The 16,998-nt window shown below is 34.7% G+C and overlaps 4 protein-coding genes and 1 long non-coding RNA gene across 6 annotated transcripts; 3 read left to right on the top strand and 2 right to left on the bottom strand.

Moving 5' to 3' along the window:
• Positions 1–751: 751 nt before the first annotated feature.
• On the bottom strand, positions 752–5,401 carry FAP3 (Chalcone-flavanone isomerase family protein). Of its 2 annotated transcripts, XR_015789008.1 has the most exons (6): positions 5,049–5,401; positions 4,274–4,375; positions 3,630–3,785; positions 3,327–3,541; positions 2,738–3,181; positions 752–1,410 (listed from the first exon to the last, which is right to left on the bottom strand). XR_015789008.1 is itself a non-coding variant. In XM_022285154.2 (5 exons), the coding sequence occupies exons 1-5, from the start codon at positions 5,254–5,256 to the stop codon at positions 3,023–3,025; spliced, it is 840 nt and encodes a 279-aa protein (XP_022140846.1). In that variant the 5' UTR covers positions 5,257–5,401; the 3' UTR covers positions 2,607–3,022. The 2 variants fall into 2 exon arrangements, 1 of the variants encoding a protein (XP_022140846.1); XM_022285154.2 differs by lacking the exon at positions 752–1,410 and having other exon boundaries at positions 2,607–3,181.
• Positions 1,316–3,038, top strand: LOC111011399 (Protein kinase superfamily protein). The gene is made up of 5 exons (XM_022285143.2): positions 1,316–1,451; positions 1,540–1,878; positions 1,966–2,217; positions 2,292–2,425; positions 2,698–3,038. Exons 1-5 carry the CDS (start codon positions 1,316–1,318, stop codon positions 2,896–2,898), a joined length of 1,062 nt encoding a protein of 353 aa, XP_022140835.1. The 3' UTR covers positions 2,899–3,038.
• A 1,720-nt stretch (positions 5,402–7,121) lies between the features above and the next one.
• LOC111009159 (Carbohydrate-binding X8 domain superfamily protein) lies at positions 7,122–8,246 on the top strand. The gene is made up of 4 exons (XM_022282126.2): positions 7,122–7,548; positions 7,646–7,674; positions 7,780–8,014; positions 8,100–8,246. The coding sequence occupies exons 1-4, from the start codon at positions 7,494–7,496 to the stop codon at positions 8,123–8,125; spliced, it is 345 nt and encodes a 114-aa protein (XP_022137818.1). The 5' UTR covers positions 7,122–7,493; the 3' UTR covers positions 8,126–8,246.
• Positions 8,247–8,799: 553 nt separating this feature from the next.
• Positions 8,800–9,930, top strand: LOC148208055 (uncharacterized). The gene is made up of 2 exons (XR_015788716.1): positions 8,800–9,445; positions 9,546–9,930. It is a non-coding gene; the product is annotated as an uncharacterized LOC148208055 (long non-coding RNA).
• A 4,933-nt stretch (positions 9,931–14,863) lies between these two features.
• On the bottom strand, positions 14,864–16,416 carry LOC148208054 (uncharacterized). Its single transcript, XM_088119671.1, has 3 exons — positions 16,228–16,416; positions 15,773–16,084; positions 14,864–15,151 (listed from the first exon to the last, which is right to left on the bottom strand). The coding sequence occupies exons 1-3, from the start codon at positions 16,414–16,416 to the stop codon at positions 14,864–14,866; spliced, it is 789 nt and encodes a 262-aa protein (XP_087975797.1).
• Between the last annotated feature and the right edge of the window lie 582 nt (positions 16,417–16,998).

Here is a 16,998-nt window from a genome sequence, read left to right as displayed (position 1 = left end):
GACTAAAATATAGAGATGAAATTGGTACAACCGTTAACATCGACAAAGAGCGAACTAAGTTCCCATGCAATTATTTTCTTTTTGGGGGGAAATGTTGACTTTTCCTACATGAATAATTGCTCAAAGTCATAAATTTGAATTGCAGCACAAGGGAAAAGGCAAGATGTTTAAAGTGTTCGAAACCAAGATGTTGATGAACACTAGAGTTTGGTCAAAATGGGAGGCTGTGAGTGTAAACAGTAAGATCTAGCCACATGAAAGATTGTTTTTTTTTTCCACAAAAACACCTGTTCTAATTTTGTAAAACAAGCTTTGTATTTTGTAATGAATTTTGATAACCAAGAGATAACATACATTTTCGTGTTGAGTTTAGAGATTGAAATAAAATACTTAAAAATGATAGGATAAACTAACTGCTTTTTTTTTTCATTAGGATAAAGGTAGGAAAACATTTAGCTCCTTAATTATAAAGAACCAAATCTTCTCCTCACCACCATTTAAAAATTGATAATTCATTCTTTTAAAAAAGTCTCTTAATTGTTAAATATTTAATAGTGACGAGGACAAAATTGCTCCTTACACGAGTATTTTCCATGAGAATATCTCTTAAAAGTCGACTAATGCACTAAAAGTATCTAGTACTGTTTCTAAGGCAGTCTTAGACACATGTCAAACTGTGATTTGTGGTGGGATTTTGCATTGAAATTGGAGGCATGTCAATCAGAAAAGTACAGACAAACACAAATCCCCATGAGCAAATGATAAAGCTTTCATTTTTGTCAAATCAGCCAATCATATTTACAGTCCCTCAGGAAAAGCTGTCATCCTCTTCCAAAGTTGCACTCTCTCTCTCTCTCTCTCTCTCCTGCTTGTTTTTCTTCTGGTTTCCATCCCTGTTCATGTTACAGCTTATGGAGATCAGGTAAGTTCATACACAGCCTTCTCCTGTTCTTGCTTTCATTTTGTTATGTTGAAATCTTGGCTTCTTGATTGCTTCTCTAGCTCAACCCAGTGTTCGGTTTCTTTGTTTAAGCTTGATTCTTCAAGTTCCATATCTTTCGTTCAGATCTTGGGGTTGTTATCCTCTCTGAATTTTGTAGTCTGCCTTTTGGATGGTCAATATCTTTTTCCTGCATCTTTCAGTTGTGGCAGAGAAAAACCTTCGGTTGCTACAGCTCACTGATGCCGAGAAACATATTGAAAGATCGTCAACTTGCCGTCTTCATGTAGAGTTGATTAGTGGAAACGTCGGGAGTTCAAGAGTGCTGCCTTCCATACAAACTATTCTGAACATTTTTACGGTTTGTAGAATCAAATGGACAGAGGTCAGGCTATAGCATTCTATGCCACGATCAGTTGCGTCGCTTTCATTGTGTCGAAGATCTTCATAGCATTGCTTCTTTACAAACGCTGGAAAAGAAGACACGTGATTTATGAAGACGGGATATCAGGTATAATTGATTCTAAACTCGAAAAGCAGAAACTTCTTGAGAATAGGTGTTTGATTGGTTAAAATTAACGGGTTGAATGCATATATAGGTGGGACGATGGTCATGTTCAAATCTGCAGGAACAAAGTCCCTAAAATCAGATGCATTCCTCAAGAAAACACTAAAGCTGAACAACAAAGACATCATTGGCTCTGGAGGCCATGGGACAGTTTACAAACTTACACTAAGCGACTCCACGACATATGCGGTGAAAAGACTGAACCGAGGAAGTGTCGAGAGAGATCAAGGATTTGAACGAGAATTGGAAGCGATGGGCGACATAAAGCACCGGAATATCGTAACACTTCATGGATACTACACTGCCCCTCACTATAATCTCCTTATATATGAGCTAATGCCAAATGGAAGTTTGTATGCGTACCTACATGGTATATATATCAAAGCCTTTGATTTCACGATGCTTCTAAGTGATCATATAGCGTGTTGATTTCGTCCTGAAATCAATGATACTGCAGGAAGATCAAATGAGAAGATTTTGGATTGGCCATCGCGATATAAAATAGCAGTAGGTGCAGCGAGAGGCATATCGTACCTTCATCATGACTGCATCCCGCACATCATACACAGAGATATCAAGTCAAGCAACATACTTTTGGATCAAAACATGGATGCCCGAGTATCCGACTTTGGATTGGCAACACTCATGGAACCAGACAAGACTCATGTTTCAACAATTGTGGCAGGCACATTTGGATACTTGGCTCCAGGTATAAGCTCACAAAGCCATTCTACTTTACCCCTCCCTTGCTTGGCATTGACAACACTAACTTCATTTCTGCAGAATACTTCGATACCGGGCGAGCAACGGCGAAAGGAGATGTCTACAGCTTTGGTGTAGTACTACTCGAGCTCTTAACAGGGAAAAAACCGACCGATGAAGCATTTATGGAAGAGGGAACCAAACTTGTGATGTGGGTAAGTGAATCATGAACCATATTTTAGTAGCCTAAGAAAGTCATAGTCTTTAGGTTGGTTGACTGCTCATATTGATTATATAAAATGGATAGTTTTCGATGTGTTCGATCACCGACAACCCAGATGTTGTGGTGATATCTTGGACTGAACAAGAGGCAATAAATTCAGTACTCAAGTGCTATAAACTGAAAGCATCATTCATAAAAAAGAATGGATAGTTTAATAACAGGCTATTCCTTTTCTTAACTTTCATGGTGTAATGGAAATGACAGGTGAAAACAGTTGTTCAGGAGAAAAGGGAAGAATATGTACTTGACAGTAGTTTGGTCTGTTGTCCGATTGACGAAGTTAATGGCGTATTCAGCATTGCAATGAAGTGTCTTGAACCAGAACCCGCTCAGCGACCGACAATGGCACAGGTTCTCAAAATGCTTGAGCAGATAAAGTTGAATCGAATTGTAACATATTCTTGAGTTGGCCCCTTTCTCCTACATGTATCATAATACACTTATTTTGATCTCTGATTTGTAACTTGATTGGTGGATCCATATCCAAATGTTCATTCAAACTAATTGAAAGTACAAGAAAGATGAGGATCTATTTCAAAACTGCAGCCAATCCAGTTGCAACAGAAGCCTTCAAAGTAGGAGAAACAGGGGAGTCTCCGAAAAAAACATCGAAAAGAGCCGACGTCACATTATTCGATTCAATTGTAGCTTCTACTCCTGTTGGCAGGCCATCTACTGAGATGCTGACCTGCAATTCACACGCAACGTCTCCCGTATCAGAATTTGCAAATTGAAACTAGGTAGAAGATAAAACTAAGAATGTCTATGCCATATCATAACTGCTGGAAGAAAAAGAAGTTAAAAATGTTTGGTCATCTAAATTTTAAACATACAAGCATCTTTGGAGGTTCCAGCCATGTCAAGAATATGAAAGTTCCTTTCTTAAGAGACCGCCCTTGGAAGATGCTACGGAAGGTAGATAATGCCAATTCATCGACCGGTGTTGGTGCTTTGATTCTCGGAGAAATAGCGTCGTCCAAGGCGTCCCAGAAAGTTTTACCATCAACATCTCGGACCAGAACAATCTGTAAAGATTTTTCTGAGGGAGCTGCCATTAAAAGAAAAGAAACCTATAGTTACATAACTGAGCTTCAACACAGTTATGCAAAATTTATATGTATGGTTATTAGTATTACACTTAAAGATTATATTGAACAAGGAAGAGTCCTCCTGGATCACAGTGGCTGATCGTCCCCTCCAAGAATTTAATTCATTTGAGACAGATGTATTGATGTATAGTCCTGCAGCATAAACCTTAACACCAATGATTGCAAAAACTTTCTCTCTGTAACCTGAAATATTTGCAGCTAATCAAGATCCAATTGAAGAACATAGTCCAGTTACAAGTATCACAATTTCGAATGTAAAAAACCCATAGTTTGCATTAGGACAATAAACATCTCTATCATCTTTGATCCAGTTTCTGCTGCAGTAACATAAAACTTCATCTTACAACCAACAAATTGTGCGTTTAATGACGGTATTATTAACAGAAAGTCGTTTTTCTTCCTCGCTCGTAAGAAAATTTTGTTGATCTCTTCATTCTTGAGACTTGGGAGCAATTTTATTGCCTGCACCAATATTTTGTTACAGTTGCAGTATAAAATTCTGAGAGCCTTTGGTTCTAATGGTTCTCTTTTGTGCATTGCAGCCAAAATATGAGCAGTGGACGATTTCAACAGTATAAAGTTATAAACTTTCATAAATTCAGTTGAACACTGTATTCTTCTTCCTCTTTAGTAGAATTCTCAATTCAGTAAGACAATATAATGGAACTGACCTGTTCCGAGCAGTGACAGTGAAGTTGAGCACCCTGGCAGAGACAAGGACGTCGAAAATTTCACATTTGTTGAAGGCTCCACCACATATTCTGTATTTCCAACTGTTGTAACCATTGATTAAAGTGAAAAGGCTTTACCACTACTTTCTGAGGGGAAAAAAATAAAAAAGAAGAGACAGAGATGAAAAATCTCTAACATTCCTCTTTTCTTTGAGAGAGATGGAGTTTCTCCAACATTCCTATTTTCTAAATCTCTAACATTCCTCTTTTCTAAATCTTGATTTTCTAACAGATTAATTTCTGAAATTTCTCCAACTTAGCTTTCATGTGAACATCTGCATAAGTTCTTATGTGGTTAATACGCACACGAACAATGGGCCAACCCCTATTTCTACGATGGTATGAAATTGTCCATTTCGAAGGAGGCTTGGTGGTACATCGTTTAAGGAGAAGATTGTTGGTATTAAAGTGAGAACAACATTTCAACTCGCACAATATCATATCATCATAGAAAATCGATTAGTTACAAACAAACAGGCACAACTTATACTCAACATTACCCTCAACTTTATAAATCATTACATTCAACTCCATCTGATTTAACCCCCAAATTTCTCATCATATATGAATCTATACTAAGAGAAAAACAGCCGAAAAAAGAACCCTTTAAGCAGAAACTCAAGAATCACTCCACAGACAAAAGGTAATAAAAAAAAGAAAAGAAAAGAAACATAGAACAGATACAGATTCTACAGGAGATTGACATTTCCATTACCTGAAGCAATGGAGGAAGAAGCTTTGAGAGAGAAACTGGAGCAAAATCTACAGTTGTTGTGGAGAGAGAGAGACTGAACTTGGTACAATGAGAGAGATGGAGTTGGGGGTTTTGTTAGGACGCAAATTCTGGGATTGGAATTCCATTTCACAGTGGGAATGGTGGAGGGGAACTTTAATGGCGTGGAATTTGCAGCATTTCCAGCCATTGTAGAGATTCTTCTTCCTCTTTCGAAATTCTGAGTGGGATTTGAACTCTCTACAAAAGTAAAAAGGAGTGGATAAGAGAGTAGATCCAAGGGATTGTTGTTTCTGCCCAAAACAGCACCTTCTGACTTGGATTTATTGTCCTCATCCCTTAGTATACTAGTTTCATAATCATAGTATTGTTTGATTGATGATATTTGAGATTCAATCATATTTAAAATTAAAAAAAGAATTATAGTGTAAACCAAAAGAATATATATTAAATGAGTACTTGGAATTGGGTACCAAATGCTTCCAATCAAAGGGAGGGGAAGAGAAGATAACAAAAGTGAATTTTGATTCTTATTCATGGATAGCTTGAAATTCACTTTTATAGATAGGTTTTCATTATGCTTACATGGAAATAAACAAATTGAAAATTTTCAATTTTTTCCTAAGAACTTGTTCTTTTATAGGTGGTCAATTTTAACCTCAAACTTTGAATTTCATTCCTTTAAACTCTAAACTTCGATTAGTATAAGAATTAATCATGTCAAAGAAACGCTCAAACTCATCATAGATTAAAAAAGAAAAAATAGTCAAACTTAGCAATGAAGTGCTCAAACTTAACGATAATTTAAATTTCTGACATAGCTCAATCGATTAAAACTTGTACTTATTTGTCTAAAAGTCAAAAGATTTGAATACTCCCATGGTTGAACTCAAAATCCACCCAAATTGAAACTTAAAAGAAAACAATAAATTAATTTTAGGGGGAGAAATGTCCCTCAAATAGTAACTCTAGGATTCAAGAAAAAACTCCTCCCACGGAGCATTCCACTATGAAAGTAGAATAAAATTCTCTTGGGACCCTTTTATCATTATAGATCGAGATGAGATATTCTTGTTAGTACAATAAATATGTGTATAAAAATTTAAATCTCCAACCCAAAAGAAAGTAGACGTAATTTTTCATTGAATAATATTCAGGTTGGTTATCAAGATGGGACTACAATCACCTACATTAGCCCTTTTTTTTAAGTGAATATTTTAGAGTTGATCTTATTTCTCCGCCTAAAGTGATAATATTTGAAAGGTCGTTGTAACATTTCTTTCGGTGGACATATTTTGGTATCTTGAGAGAACTCAATAAATTTGAGTTTAAAGATAACAAAAAGATATACATACATATGTATAATCTAAAACTTAGAGACTTTAGTTAATCTTCTTTTTCCTTTTAGGAAGGTTATAAAGACAAAATAAAACAAGAATATATTAACTTTTTATTAACAAAATTTTCCTAAAAGAAATTAATTGATGCCAACGTGAGTTCAAATCTCCGAAGATATCAGAAGTGAGAAGTGAGAATGCTGACATGAGTAAAGAGAAACCCAGGGTGGCCTGCCACCCCATTGGTTGTACCCAATGAAAAGAAAAAAATATAAAAGGATTTAATTAATAAATATTTAATACAATTGTGCTTAAAATTGAGAGTTTTAAAAGAATAAATGATTTTTTTAGCACTTATTTTTTATGGGTTAAAAAGTACATTTAGTCCCTGAATTTTTAATTGTAACGATTTAGTCCTTATATTTTTATATTGATAACAATTTTTTCGAACGATTTAATTTTTGTAATATATAAACTAATTCTATTATTTATCAATTTATCCGTCTACATATATAAAAAATTAACCAAAAAAATTCACAAATAGAGACTAAATTGTTACAAACTTCAATTTGAAAATATAGAGACGAACTAAGTCATTGCTTGAATGATCAAAAGTGTTATTTAACATTTTTTATTTTTAATTTTTAAGAAAAGGAGAGTTATTAAAAGCCTCCATGAACGTGCACCTCGATCCGATGGTCAAGAAAAGTAAATTTTTTGTGAAAATAAAAGAAAGTCGAAGAGAAAGTGGGAGAAAAAGAAGAAGCTGCAACTGCAAGGAGGAAAAATCCACAAAAAGCGTCGCCATCATGTGCCCGTCCTTTGAGCCTCCTTCAATCTCTTCGCTTTCCGTTTTTCTATTTCTTTTCTCCCGAGAAGATTTCGATTCCCCCACCTACCCTAACGGCTCCGCATCGCATTACTACTGGAATTTGTAGCCGTTACCATGGACACCCGACGATTTTCCTGCTATAAATCCTCCTCCATCCTCTGATTTTGGCGATCACCAAATCCTCCGCCCTCGATTTCACGTATCTGTAGCTCTTTCTTCGATTTCAGATCTGGTTGTTGCAGAAATCAGGTACGATTAATGGCGGCGGCGGCGGCTCTCTGCTTTTCGCTTCTGTTCCTCTCTTTCCTCTCAGGTGCGTTAATTTGCGCAGTTTTCGATTCGAGGAATCAACTGAATCTGAATGAATCATTGCTGAATTTCCTTCTCTCTACTTCCGATTTGTGTTTCAGAAGGAGATTTGCTGGCGGTGAATGGAGAGGTAATTCTAATTCTCGTCGAATTGCAGATCAGAGCATGAACAGAATTAGGTTGAAAACTGAATTGATTTTAATTTTTCCCCCTCCATGCGATATGAAATTTGCAGAAGACGTGGTGCGTCGCGAGGCCGTCGTCGGATAAAGCTACGCTACTGGCGAATATCAATTACGCTTGCTCGCAGGTGGATTGCAGGATAATGCAGAAGGGATGCCCCTGCTTTTATCCTGATAATCTGATCAACGGCGCCTCCGTAGCCATGAATCTCTATTATCATTCCAGAGGGAAGAATCAGTGGAACTGTGATTTCAGAGGCTCTGCTCTCATTGTCATCACTGATCCAAGTGAGTCCGCTTCTTTGATTGATCTTTGGAATTTTTGTTCCTGTTCGTTCTTCATCTTTTTTGATTTGTGGTTCTAATTTTGCAGGTTATGGAAACTGCATTTACCCTTGAAATTATATATAGATTATAAAGTTTGCTCTGATTTTTATTGAAGATTCGATGTAAGTGAGAAAGAGATAGGATACTGAATTAATGAAAGCTACTACATCAGAAATTTGGGCTTTAGCATCAATTATTTATTGTTAACTTTTTTTTTTTTAAAAATTCAACAATAACATCTAATATTAATGTGCCTTGTCCCCTGAGTTATAATTTTTCTTTTTAATCTGTTTAGATCGTGTATATTTTGAAGATTATATATATATATATATATATATATATATATATATATTTGCTTGTACTTTCAACTAAAATATTTTTCGAAGAAGTCGAATGAAGCTAGCAATATCGAGTTTATGTCTCCTCTTCTTAACGGGAAGTAAAAATAATATAGGGATCACATATATTATAAAGTAGTAAATTATTAATTATTAATATTGGATTTTATATTATTTAAACTATTTACACCCCTAATTTAAAGTCCATTTTTATTTATTGTAGTGGAATATCAATAACGACCACTTTCTTAGGAGGTGGATATTTAACTATGGAGTAAGTGGATGAGTAATTTCTAAAAGATATCATCATATTTCTCAATTTCACAGTTAATAACTAATTGAAACTATAAGCTAAAAATTAATTTTCTTTACCTTGAAGTATTTACCCTATTTAAAATATCATGGAGAATATTAAATCCATTATATTTATCAAAAAAGTTAAAAGAATAAACTATATAAATAAGTGAAAATAAATATATACAACAACTAATATCAGATAATAAAATTAAAGGCAAATAATTTAATAGACTAAATTTATGAAATGATCCCTATTTATCTTTATGATTTTTCTCGATTTTATCTTTAATCTTTAAAAATTCTCCATTTGATATTCTTCAGTGAAATTGTACATATTTGGTTACATCGCATAAATTTTTTTTTTGGAAATAGGAAAGTTGAATTTTAGTAACGAATGAGTTGTGAAGGTGGCTCTTGAGATATATGTCAAATTAGTGGAGAGTTATTTAGATTATTAATAAATTTGGAAAGATCTAATTGAAAAATTTTAATACATTAAATATAAAATCAATAAATTAAAAAGATTAAGAAATAAATTAGGGGCCAATTAAAATCATGAACAAGTACCTTTTAATAGGGTTTAGGTTTATAAGGGTAAAAGTGTCATTTCGCGCAGAGGTATTTCGCGTATTTAAGGAGAAGCCAATCTAGGGTTTGAGCCACTGCCTTTGAGAGAACAGAGCGTCGAAAGAAAAATGGCGCTGTTTGTTCCGTTGCAGGCACAGATCAAATTCTGGATTCCTTCTTCTCAATTTCTGTAAGTTTGATTCTTGATCAAGCGATTTGCAGTTTCGCAGGAAGGATTTACATTACATTATTGTTCTTTATTTTGTAAAACTAAAGCTGATTTCTTCAAGGCCGATCCAATGGGTTCTCAGACGAGATAAACGATTACTCGAGGACTCAATTTCACCCGGCCAAGATTTGATTCGGGGCAGCATTCCTTAAGGTTTGCATGTTCTTGTATTCATGCTCTAATTCAGGAAACTGCCCTAAATTCTCTCTCTCTCTCTTTCTCGTGCGTAGATTTTTCTTTTGATTAGATTAGGTTTGTATTCTGTGATTTCTTCGACGAACGACGCCGTCCCCTAGGGTTCTTCAGTGGAAAAGTTGGATCTCATTGTTTGTTGGGTGGTTTTCTGCGGGAAATAGTTTTAGATTTGAACAAATTACAGAGGTGCTTGAGCCATCTTGAGGCGGCCTAAACAAGCAGCCATTTTAATTAACAAATATTTTATTCGACATCTCATTCATCCAAAGCATTCCATGATGTTTTCCGATTCTGCAACAATGGCAGGGAGAATTTGACTCTAAAGTGACTTTTAAAAGTTTGACTTTCAAAAGTCTGTGAAATGCTCAAATGGCCCCTCTCTTCAAAATGTGCCTAAATGATCCAACGATATAAGGCAGCGAAATTATAGAACTATCTCGAAAAATCTCATTTGAGGTTGAGCCTCTTTCAATTACAGACTTAACTTCGCCCGAGGTTGAACCCGAGAAAAATGACATTGCGTTAACTTTTTCTATCACCAATTGTTGACCTCGGCAAAACCTACGAAACCTCGCTTGAGGTTCATTGTTTCTTATGAAACTCGACTAGGAAACTAGAGCTTTTACTTGAAGTTCATAGTCAATCTTAACAAAATAATATGAAACTAAATTTAAAAATGACAAATTTCAAAATCAATGCAAATAAAACAGTAAAATTGTTTTCAATTTTACAATCTTCAGAAGAAATCAAAACAGCAAAATTAAGGATAATGGTTGAGTATTAATATGATCTCAACTAGGTTTTTTTCGGGGGTAATGTCCTATAATTAAGGGTATGTTGGTTATTTCATTTCTTTTGACATATCATTAATGCTGCACATTTTGCAGGATTAATTTCAAAAACTTTGGAAGGTCATTTGAATCAATTTTGTCAAAATAAGTTGCTTTTTCCTTGTAAAAATTTTAGACTATATAACAATTAAAATTGGGGTCGTTTTCCCACAATTTCTTTCATAATGTTTGTGTTTCACTTGCAGAAAAAATTTCTTTTAAGGTAGTGATGTTTATAAGTTTAATTTTAAATAAACCATAGTTAATTATGTAAATTAACAATACCCTGTATAAGAAGTTTTCTCTTTGTATTAGTTGATAAAAGCTCGAGAAAATTCAAAGTTAAGTATAGAAATTCTAATTAATGTCAAATAGACCCATAGATAATTGACTTAATTAAGTCAATTAGACTATGATTTAAATATATCCTTTGTTTATTTTCTATTCTCGCTTCTTTTCAAAAAAAAAAAAAAATCCATTCTCATCTCATGACTCAAGTTGTAAGCTTAAGCATTTCAACTTTCAAAACAACCCGTGAGGTTTGTACTTTATAGAGAGAGGAAAAAAGGGCGACTTTTCCAAGCTTTTACTGGGCTCAATACTTGAGTTTTTAGCTGAATTTGCTCGGAAGAAGCCCATTTGCAAGGCTCCTTCCAAACACTTGTATGCAGGTAAATTAAAGGAACAAATGCATAAATAATCAGTGCATTGACAACTTGTATGTATTTCTCATTAGAAGAATAAGCAACTGTGTTTATATTGGGGAAGGTTTGGAGCTCGGGCAGCCAGTTGGCAAGGGTTTGGGGCTTTCATGATCATTTTGATTTGGATGTTTCAAGTTTGTATCTTATGGTGAGTTTAATACCAAGATCCTTTGATACAGATGAAGTTTGAAGTTTGGAAGAATGAGGAATGTCGGCAACATTGTGTTGATTGTGTGACAAGTAGGTGAGATGAATGCATTAAGAAGAGAGTAGAGCCGAACTACGGTCAACCTAAGCATAGTACTATTGACCTGATAGTAGGTTGGGGATTGCGGGAGAGAGATTGATTTAAATTTTTTTTTGCTATGCACCACCATTATAGTTAGATTTCCAATTTGAGTACGGTTTACGGTTTTGTTCACGTTGGCACCGTTCTCTCTCTTCCATCCTTATTATTTTATAATCCATTTGAATTTTTGACTCCTTGAGAAAAAATCTTATTGGTGACCCTTTCATTTTATTTGATTTTACTTATTTTCATTTTTGTATTTATAAGATTCTCAAAATATTTTCAGGCAAAATTTTCCACCATCTTTGGTTCCCTAAACTTGGAATCCTTGTCAAAAACCTTCTATTGACCAGATTATAGATCCCAAATAATAAGAAAAGTTTATTTTAGAATGAAGAGAAGTTCAGATTTTCCACTTTCCATTTCAGTTTATAAACAAACGTTTTTGAGTCAGTCGTTCAACAAGAAACTAAGAATAGAAAACAAGTTGAGAAATCAGAAATGGACAAAATGAGGATCTCACGTACACAGATTAAAAAGGGACAAAATAAGGAAATGCGTATCCCTAATACTTTCTCTATCGTATTCGTCTTCACCGGCGACGACCATCTGGTCGGAGAAATGATTATTGTTATTATTAGAATTTGCAAGGAGAAAGGACAAAATAAAAAAAAAAAGAAAGAAAGAGAACGAGAGAAGAGAGAGAACACAAGCATGGGAGTGGAGCGCCTCCTACAAAAGCCCCTCCCCGCCTCTTCGTTGTATATCGTCGAAATATCAATATTTTTTCGATAAAAAGGAACTTTTTCTCCAATGTTGACGTCGAGCATGACTTTTTGAACCCTGGTTAAAAAACAGACAAAAAGGATTTATTGGGAAAAAGACCTTTGATTTGAAACAAATTTTAAAATACAAAATCAAGGCCCATTGTTTTTGTTTTTCATCAGGTCATGTAACTCTATCGTTGAATGTTACTTTTCTTCTTTTCTCTACGTGGGTCTAAATTCACCAATTTTGATTTTTGTAAATTAATATTTCTATAATATTACCCAAAAAAATATGAAAAATATTAACAAAATATCACTAATATAGACATAATGTTAATATTAATTATTTTAAACTTATTTAGAAATTGTGAAATGCTTATTTGTCAATTTAAATATTTTTTTCGATTTTTTATAATATTTTCAAAAATATTTATAGATCTCGACATTTTATTGTATTTCTACAAAATTGGGACCTCGAAATTTCTGACATCAATATTTAAAATCTTGGTTGATGTTATGGAGATCTAACTTCTCTCCCAACAATAAAAATGAAACAAATCACTTCTTTAAAATTAGATTGACTAGTAAGAAACACGTGTGATGCACGTGAAATTTCATAATTTTTATTTCAATGTTTAAAAATATATAATTTAATTAAATAGTTAAAATTTATAATCTAATTTGGTTTTTTTTTATCTCTAAATGTTTACATCACCAAGTTTTTTCCTATTTGCAATGTTTATCTCATCAAACGTCTCAATAATTCTTATTACCCACTAACGAACAAGTAAATAAAACTTTGTTTCAATTTCTTATTTGAGTCACTGAAAAATAAAATGACAAAAAAAAAATAGTGAGAGATAGAGATGTGTTCAGGACAGTCGTTCCTTGCCATGTTCGGTTCTGGTCCAATTCCTTGCCCTAGCTCGCTGGGAATGCCAACCGCAGCCATGTTCCGATAGATTGCTTCAGCTACTTTCATCACACGATGATCGCCTTACGAAGGAGGAGGTCATTGAGAGAGTCCTTGCGGTTATCAAGTGTCATCCCAAAGTGGATCCGTCCAATGTGATTCGATCTTATCACTCATTTTCCCTTTCCTTTTTCTATTTGATTGAGTCGTTTGGAAAAAAATAACTAAAAAAGTTGAATATTCGATCAAACAATCTAACTAAATATAAGAAAACACAAGACATTGACTAAAGGAGAAAATTAACATATCGAAAGAGAAAAGAAACTCAAGTTTTGATGAAGAAAAAGTTTGGGGAAAGAGTAAGAAAAAACTCTTTATATAGTTGTAGAAAATAAAAAGTTACCAAACTTTTGAAATTCCTTATTAATTATAATTCAAAATAAGTTATAACTTTTTAAATAAAAAGGCAAAACCCTCTCTATTCTAACGTTTAAGAGGGAGAGTTTATTAGAAAGAGAAAATTAATTTGAGAAAAGTAAATTTGTAATGATGGAGATTAAATATTTTAAAAGAAATGAAAAAAAAGGAAAGTGGCGTGGGAGGGAGAGAAAGGAGAAGCGAGGAAGAAAAATTTATATTTGAAAGACAAAATTGTCCTCAAAATATCTATGAGAATGTTGAAATTAAAAGGGCAAAATAGGGAGAAAAAGTTTCTGCCTATAGCCCATTTTATATATACTATAGATGAGGAATGTTTGAAGGCAAACATACGACCTAAATGGCGTAAATCCAAAGTTATTCTAGCAACATAAAGAGGATCGTCGATGGTTTGCTCCTCACTACAGCTGCTAATTGTGCATATGACGGGAGCACTCGAATTTGGTCAATTCTATTCCATGTAGCCGATATACTACAATAAAAAAATGTTGCTAGAATGACTTGGATCCACGCCAATCTGGTTGTGGCATCCTCGTATCATATAAGTATAAAGACTTCCCATGAACGGATGATGTCTCTATTTCTACTGCTGTAATAAGTCAAAATTGTAAGACTAATAACTTTCAAAATCGTGGCTTTTGTGGCTAATTGATCTGGTCGAATCTCATTTGTTGGGTGCTATCTTAAAGTCCATCTTTTTTCAACGGGGATCCTTAGTCTCTAGTGTGCGTGTATATATATATATTTTTTTTTTCTTCTTCTCTCTCTCCCCTCTCCTCTAGTAACACCTCTGAGTACTTAAAGTTACAAATATGTCATTTTAAAACAATCATCTATTTTTGAGCGTTTAAAAAAAAAGATTTTAGAACCTCAAAACTCAATTTTAAAGAACCCAAATGTTTTTTAAATGTTTTTTTTACTTGTGACAAAATTATTAAAAAACCATTTTTAATTATCATCTCGTTAAGAGATGACCTCCTCTTATATGGACTAAGAGACGACTTATTGATGAAATAATTATTAAGAGAGGATTTAGTGTGGAAATAATTATTAAGAGACAAACTAGTATGGGGATAATACTAAGAGACGACTTATGATGAAATAATTATTAAGAGACAATTTAGTGTTGGAATAATGATCTTTTATGTGGGTCTTGTTTTTCATTCATCTAAACAAGGAAACAAGGCTAAAAATTGACAACCTAAAACCCAACAAATGCAATATAATATCGTATCACACCCCCTCAAGTTGGAGCATGTAAGTCGTAAATGCCCAATTTGCTAAGAAGAAGATCAAATTGCTTCTTTCCCAACGCCTTAGTAAAAAAATCCGCCAATTGTGTCGATGTGGGAACATAAGATGGTGCAATTAGACCTTCCTTGATAGCATCTCGAACAAAGTGACAGTCAACTTCAATGTGCTTGGTGCGTTCATGGAAAATTGGGTTCTGCGCTATGTGTAACGCAGACTGACTATAGCAGAAAAGAGATATTGCCTTTGGATGATGAATAACCAAACTCAAGAGTAGACACTTCAACCATTTTAGTTCACATGTAATAGAAGCCAAAGAACGATATTATGCCTCAGCAGAAGAGCAAGCGACTGTATGTTGCTTTTTAGTCTTCCATAAAATTGGTGAATTTCCCAAAAAAAAAAAAAAACGAACCATCCAGTGAGAGACCGTCGAGTAAGAGGACAAGTTGCCCAGTCGGAATCACACCACCCTGTCAAGGACAGATCACTATCTGAACGTAACAAAATTCCTTAACCTAGAGATTTCTTTAAATAACGTACAACACGTAACGCGACATCCCAATGGTCATGTTTTGGTTCCTGCATAAACTGAGACAAAATATGAACCGAGTAAGCTAAGTCAAGATGAGTGATGACTAAATAGATAAGTCGCCCAACTAAGCGTCAGTATGACTCCGGATCTGAGAGAAGAGGACCCGTGGCACGTGCCAACTGATGATTATGTTCGAGAGAAATGAAGCCGATTTGGAGCCCAATAACCCAACCTCAGAGATAATATCACGAGCATACTTTCGTTGGCACAAATATAAACCTGAATTATTTCTAGCCACCTCAATACCAAGGAAATATTTAAGTACACCAAGATCCTTCATATGAAAACATTGGCTCAAATATATGCCTTAAACTGCTTCACCGCAACGGAATCATTGCCAGAAATGATCAAATCATCGACATACACTAAAACATTGATCTGAACTAATCCTTTAGTGTATGTGAATAGGGAATAATCAGAATAAGACTGAAGAAAACCATACCCCTTTAAAGCTGTCGCAAGCTTGGCAAACCAACACCTAGGAGCCTGACGTAAACCATACAACGACTTTCGTAATCGACAAACTAGGGTGGAGTCGCTGGATGTAAAGCCTGGAGGAAGTTTCATATAGACCTCCTCATCCAAATCACCATGAAGAAAGGCATTATGTAACTCCATCTGGTGCAGTAAATTTATCACAACTAACATAATGTGCTGTAGGAAAATGAGTACCTGAGGAAGGATGACGACGTTGAGGGAAGAGATGGACTTTTCGTAGTAACTATATGTATCATGTAACCCTATAACTTAACAGATGGTACCTTCTTTCGACATCCACGACCCATGTGCTCCTCACCAACTCCTTCATCAACATGGTCTTCACCAATCCCCTCGTCAAGTCGTGAAAAAGTGTCCATGGCAGGTAAATGAGACTGGGATGATGAGGACGACGGCTCAAGACATGGACATGGGGACAAGGTTGGTAGATGATCAATGCCCTTGTCACACATTATCTCGTCAAATCCCACATCATTAATAAATAATTGAGAAGAAACATCAACCCTTTCCATAGTAGGCTGAAGACTAGAATTCTTAGTCAAAAAAGGGAATATATTCTCATAGAACTTAACATCCTGTGATACAAAGAACTCCCTTTTTTCAAGGTCAAATAAGTGATAACTCTCCAAAAGTGGGTTATTTTATTAATAATTTGGGTTAATTTGTGCTTTAATGTGAGGGCATTTGTGTCTAAATTGCATGCTTAAGTGAGGAATTGAGTGAAAAAGATTATTACCACGTTCTAAATCATGATGTTGTTGAATTTACGCAAGTTCCTGCTTATTTCCCCTATATTTGGTTTAATTGTGCAAAATTTGGAGAACTTGTTGAGGAGCAGCAGAATGCCAGGATTAGAGGAGAAATGTCGGAGCATTGTTGTGCCAGAGCATGTCAATGCTGCAGAAATTCCTGGGCAGCAGTAACACATGATTTTTACTTTTGTAAGTACAACGTGCGTTTTACTGAGTTTTGCCCTAATTTTCGGGAGAGCTATAAAAGCAACAAGATGAGGCTATCTCATTATTAATCCCCAA

This window comes from Momordica charantia (assembly GCF_013281855.1).
Source record: "Momordica charantia cultivar OHB3-1 chromosome 11 unlocalized genomic scaffold, Mcharantia_2.0 BLBB01000011.1, whole genome shotgun sequence".
NCBI lineage: Eukaryota > Viridiplantae > Streptophyta > Magnoliopsida > Cucurbitales > Cucurbitaceae > Momordica > Momordica charantia.
The sequence above is the reverse complement of the archived record's forward strand: the minus strand, read 5'-3'. Positions and strand labels throughout refer to the sequence as shown.

Excerpts from the sequence above, each read along its gene's own strand:
- LOC111011399 (XM_022285143.2), top strand. The coding sequence starts at position 1,316 with ATGGACAGAGGTCAGGCTATAGCATTCTATGCCACGATCAGTTGCGTC. Across the intron at positions 1,452-1,539 it reads TTATGAAGACGGGATATCAG|GTGGGACGATGGTCATGTTC; the intron begins GTATAATTGATT and ends ATGCATATATAG. Across the intron at positions 2,218-2,291 it reads ATTTGGATACTTGGCTCCAG|AATACTTCGATACCGGGCGA; the intron begins GTATAAGCTCAC and ends TCATTTCTGCAG.
- FAP3 (XM_022285154.2), bottom strand. The coding sequence starts at position 5,256 with ATGGCTGGAAATGCTGCAAATTCCACGCCATTAAAGTTCCCCTCCACC. Across the intron at positions 3,786-4,273 it reads ACTGTCACTGCTCGGAACAG|GTTACAGAGAGAAAGTTTTT; the intron begins GTCAGTTCCATT and ends CAAATATTTCAG. Across the intron at positions 3,182-3,326 it reads TGGAACCTCCAAAGATGCTT|GTCAGCATCTCAGTAGATGG; the intron begins GTATGTTTAAAA and ends TGTGAATTGCAG.
- LOC111009159 (XM_022282126.2), top strand. The coding sequence starts at position 7,494 with ATGGCGGCGGCGGCGGCTCTCTGCTTTTCGCTTCTGTTCCTCTCTTTC. Across the intron at positions 7,549-7,645 it reads GTTCCTCTCTTTCCTCTCAG|AAGGAGATTTGCTGGCGGTG; the intron begins GTGCGTTAATTT and ends TTTGTGTTTCAG. Across the intron at positions 8,015-8,099 it reads CATTGTCATCACTGATCCAA|GTTATGGAAACTGCATTTAC; the intron begins GTGAGTCCGCTT and ends CTAATTTTGCAG.
- LOC148208054 (XM_088119671.1), bottom strand. The coding sequence starts at position 16,416 with ATGTGTGACAAGGGCATTGATCATCTACCAACCTTGTCCCCATGTCCA. Across the intron at positions 16,085-16,227 it reads GTCGTGGATGTCGAAAGAAG|ATGGAGTTACATAATGCCTT; the intron begins GTACCATCTGTT and ends TTACTGCACCAG. Across the intron at positions 15,152-15,772 it reads TTGCGGTGAAGCAGTTTAAG|TGTCTACTCTTGAGTTTGGT; the intron begins GCATATATTTGA and ends AAATGGTTGAAG.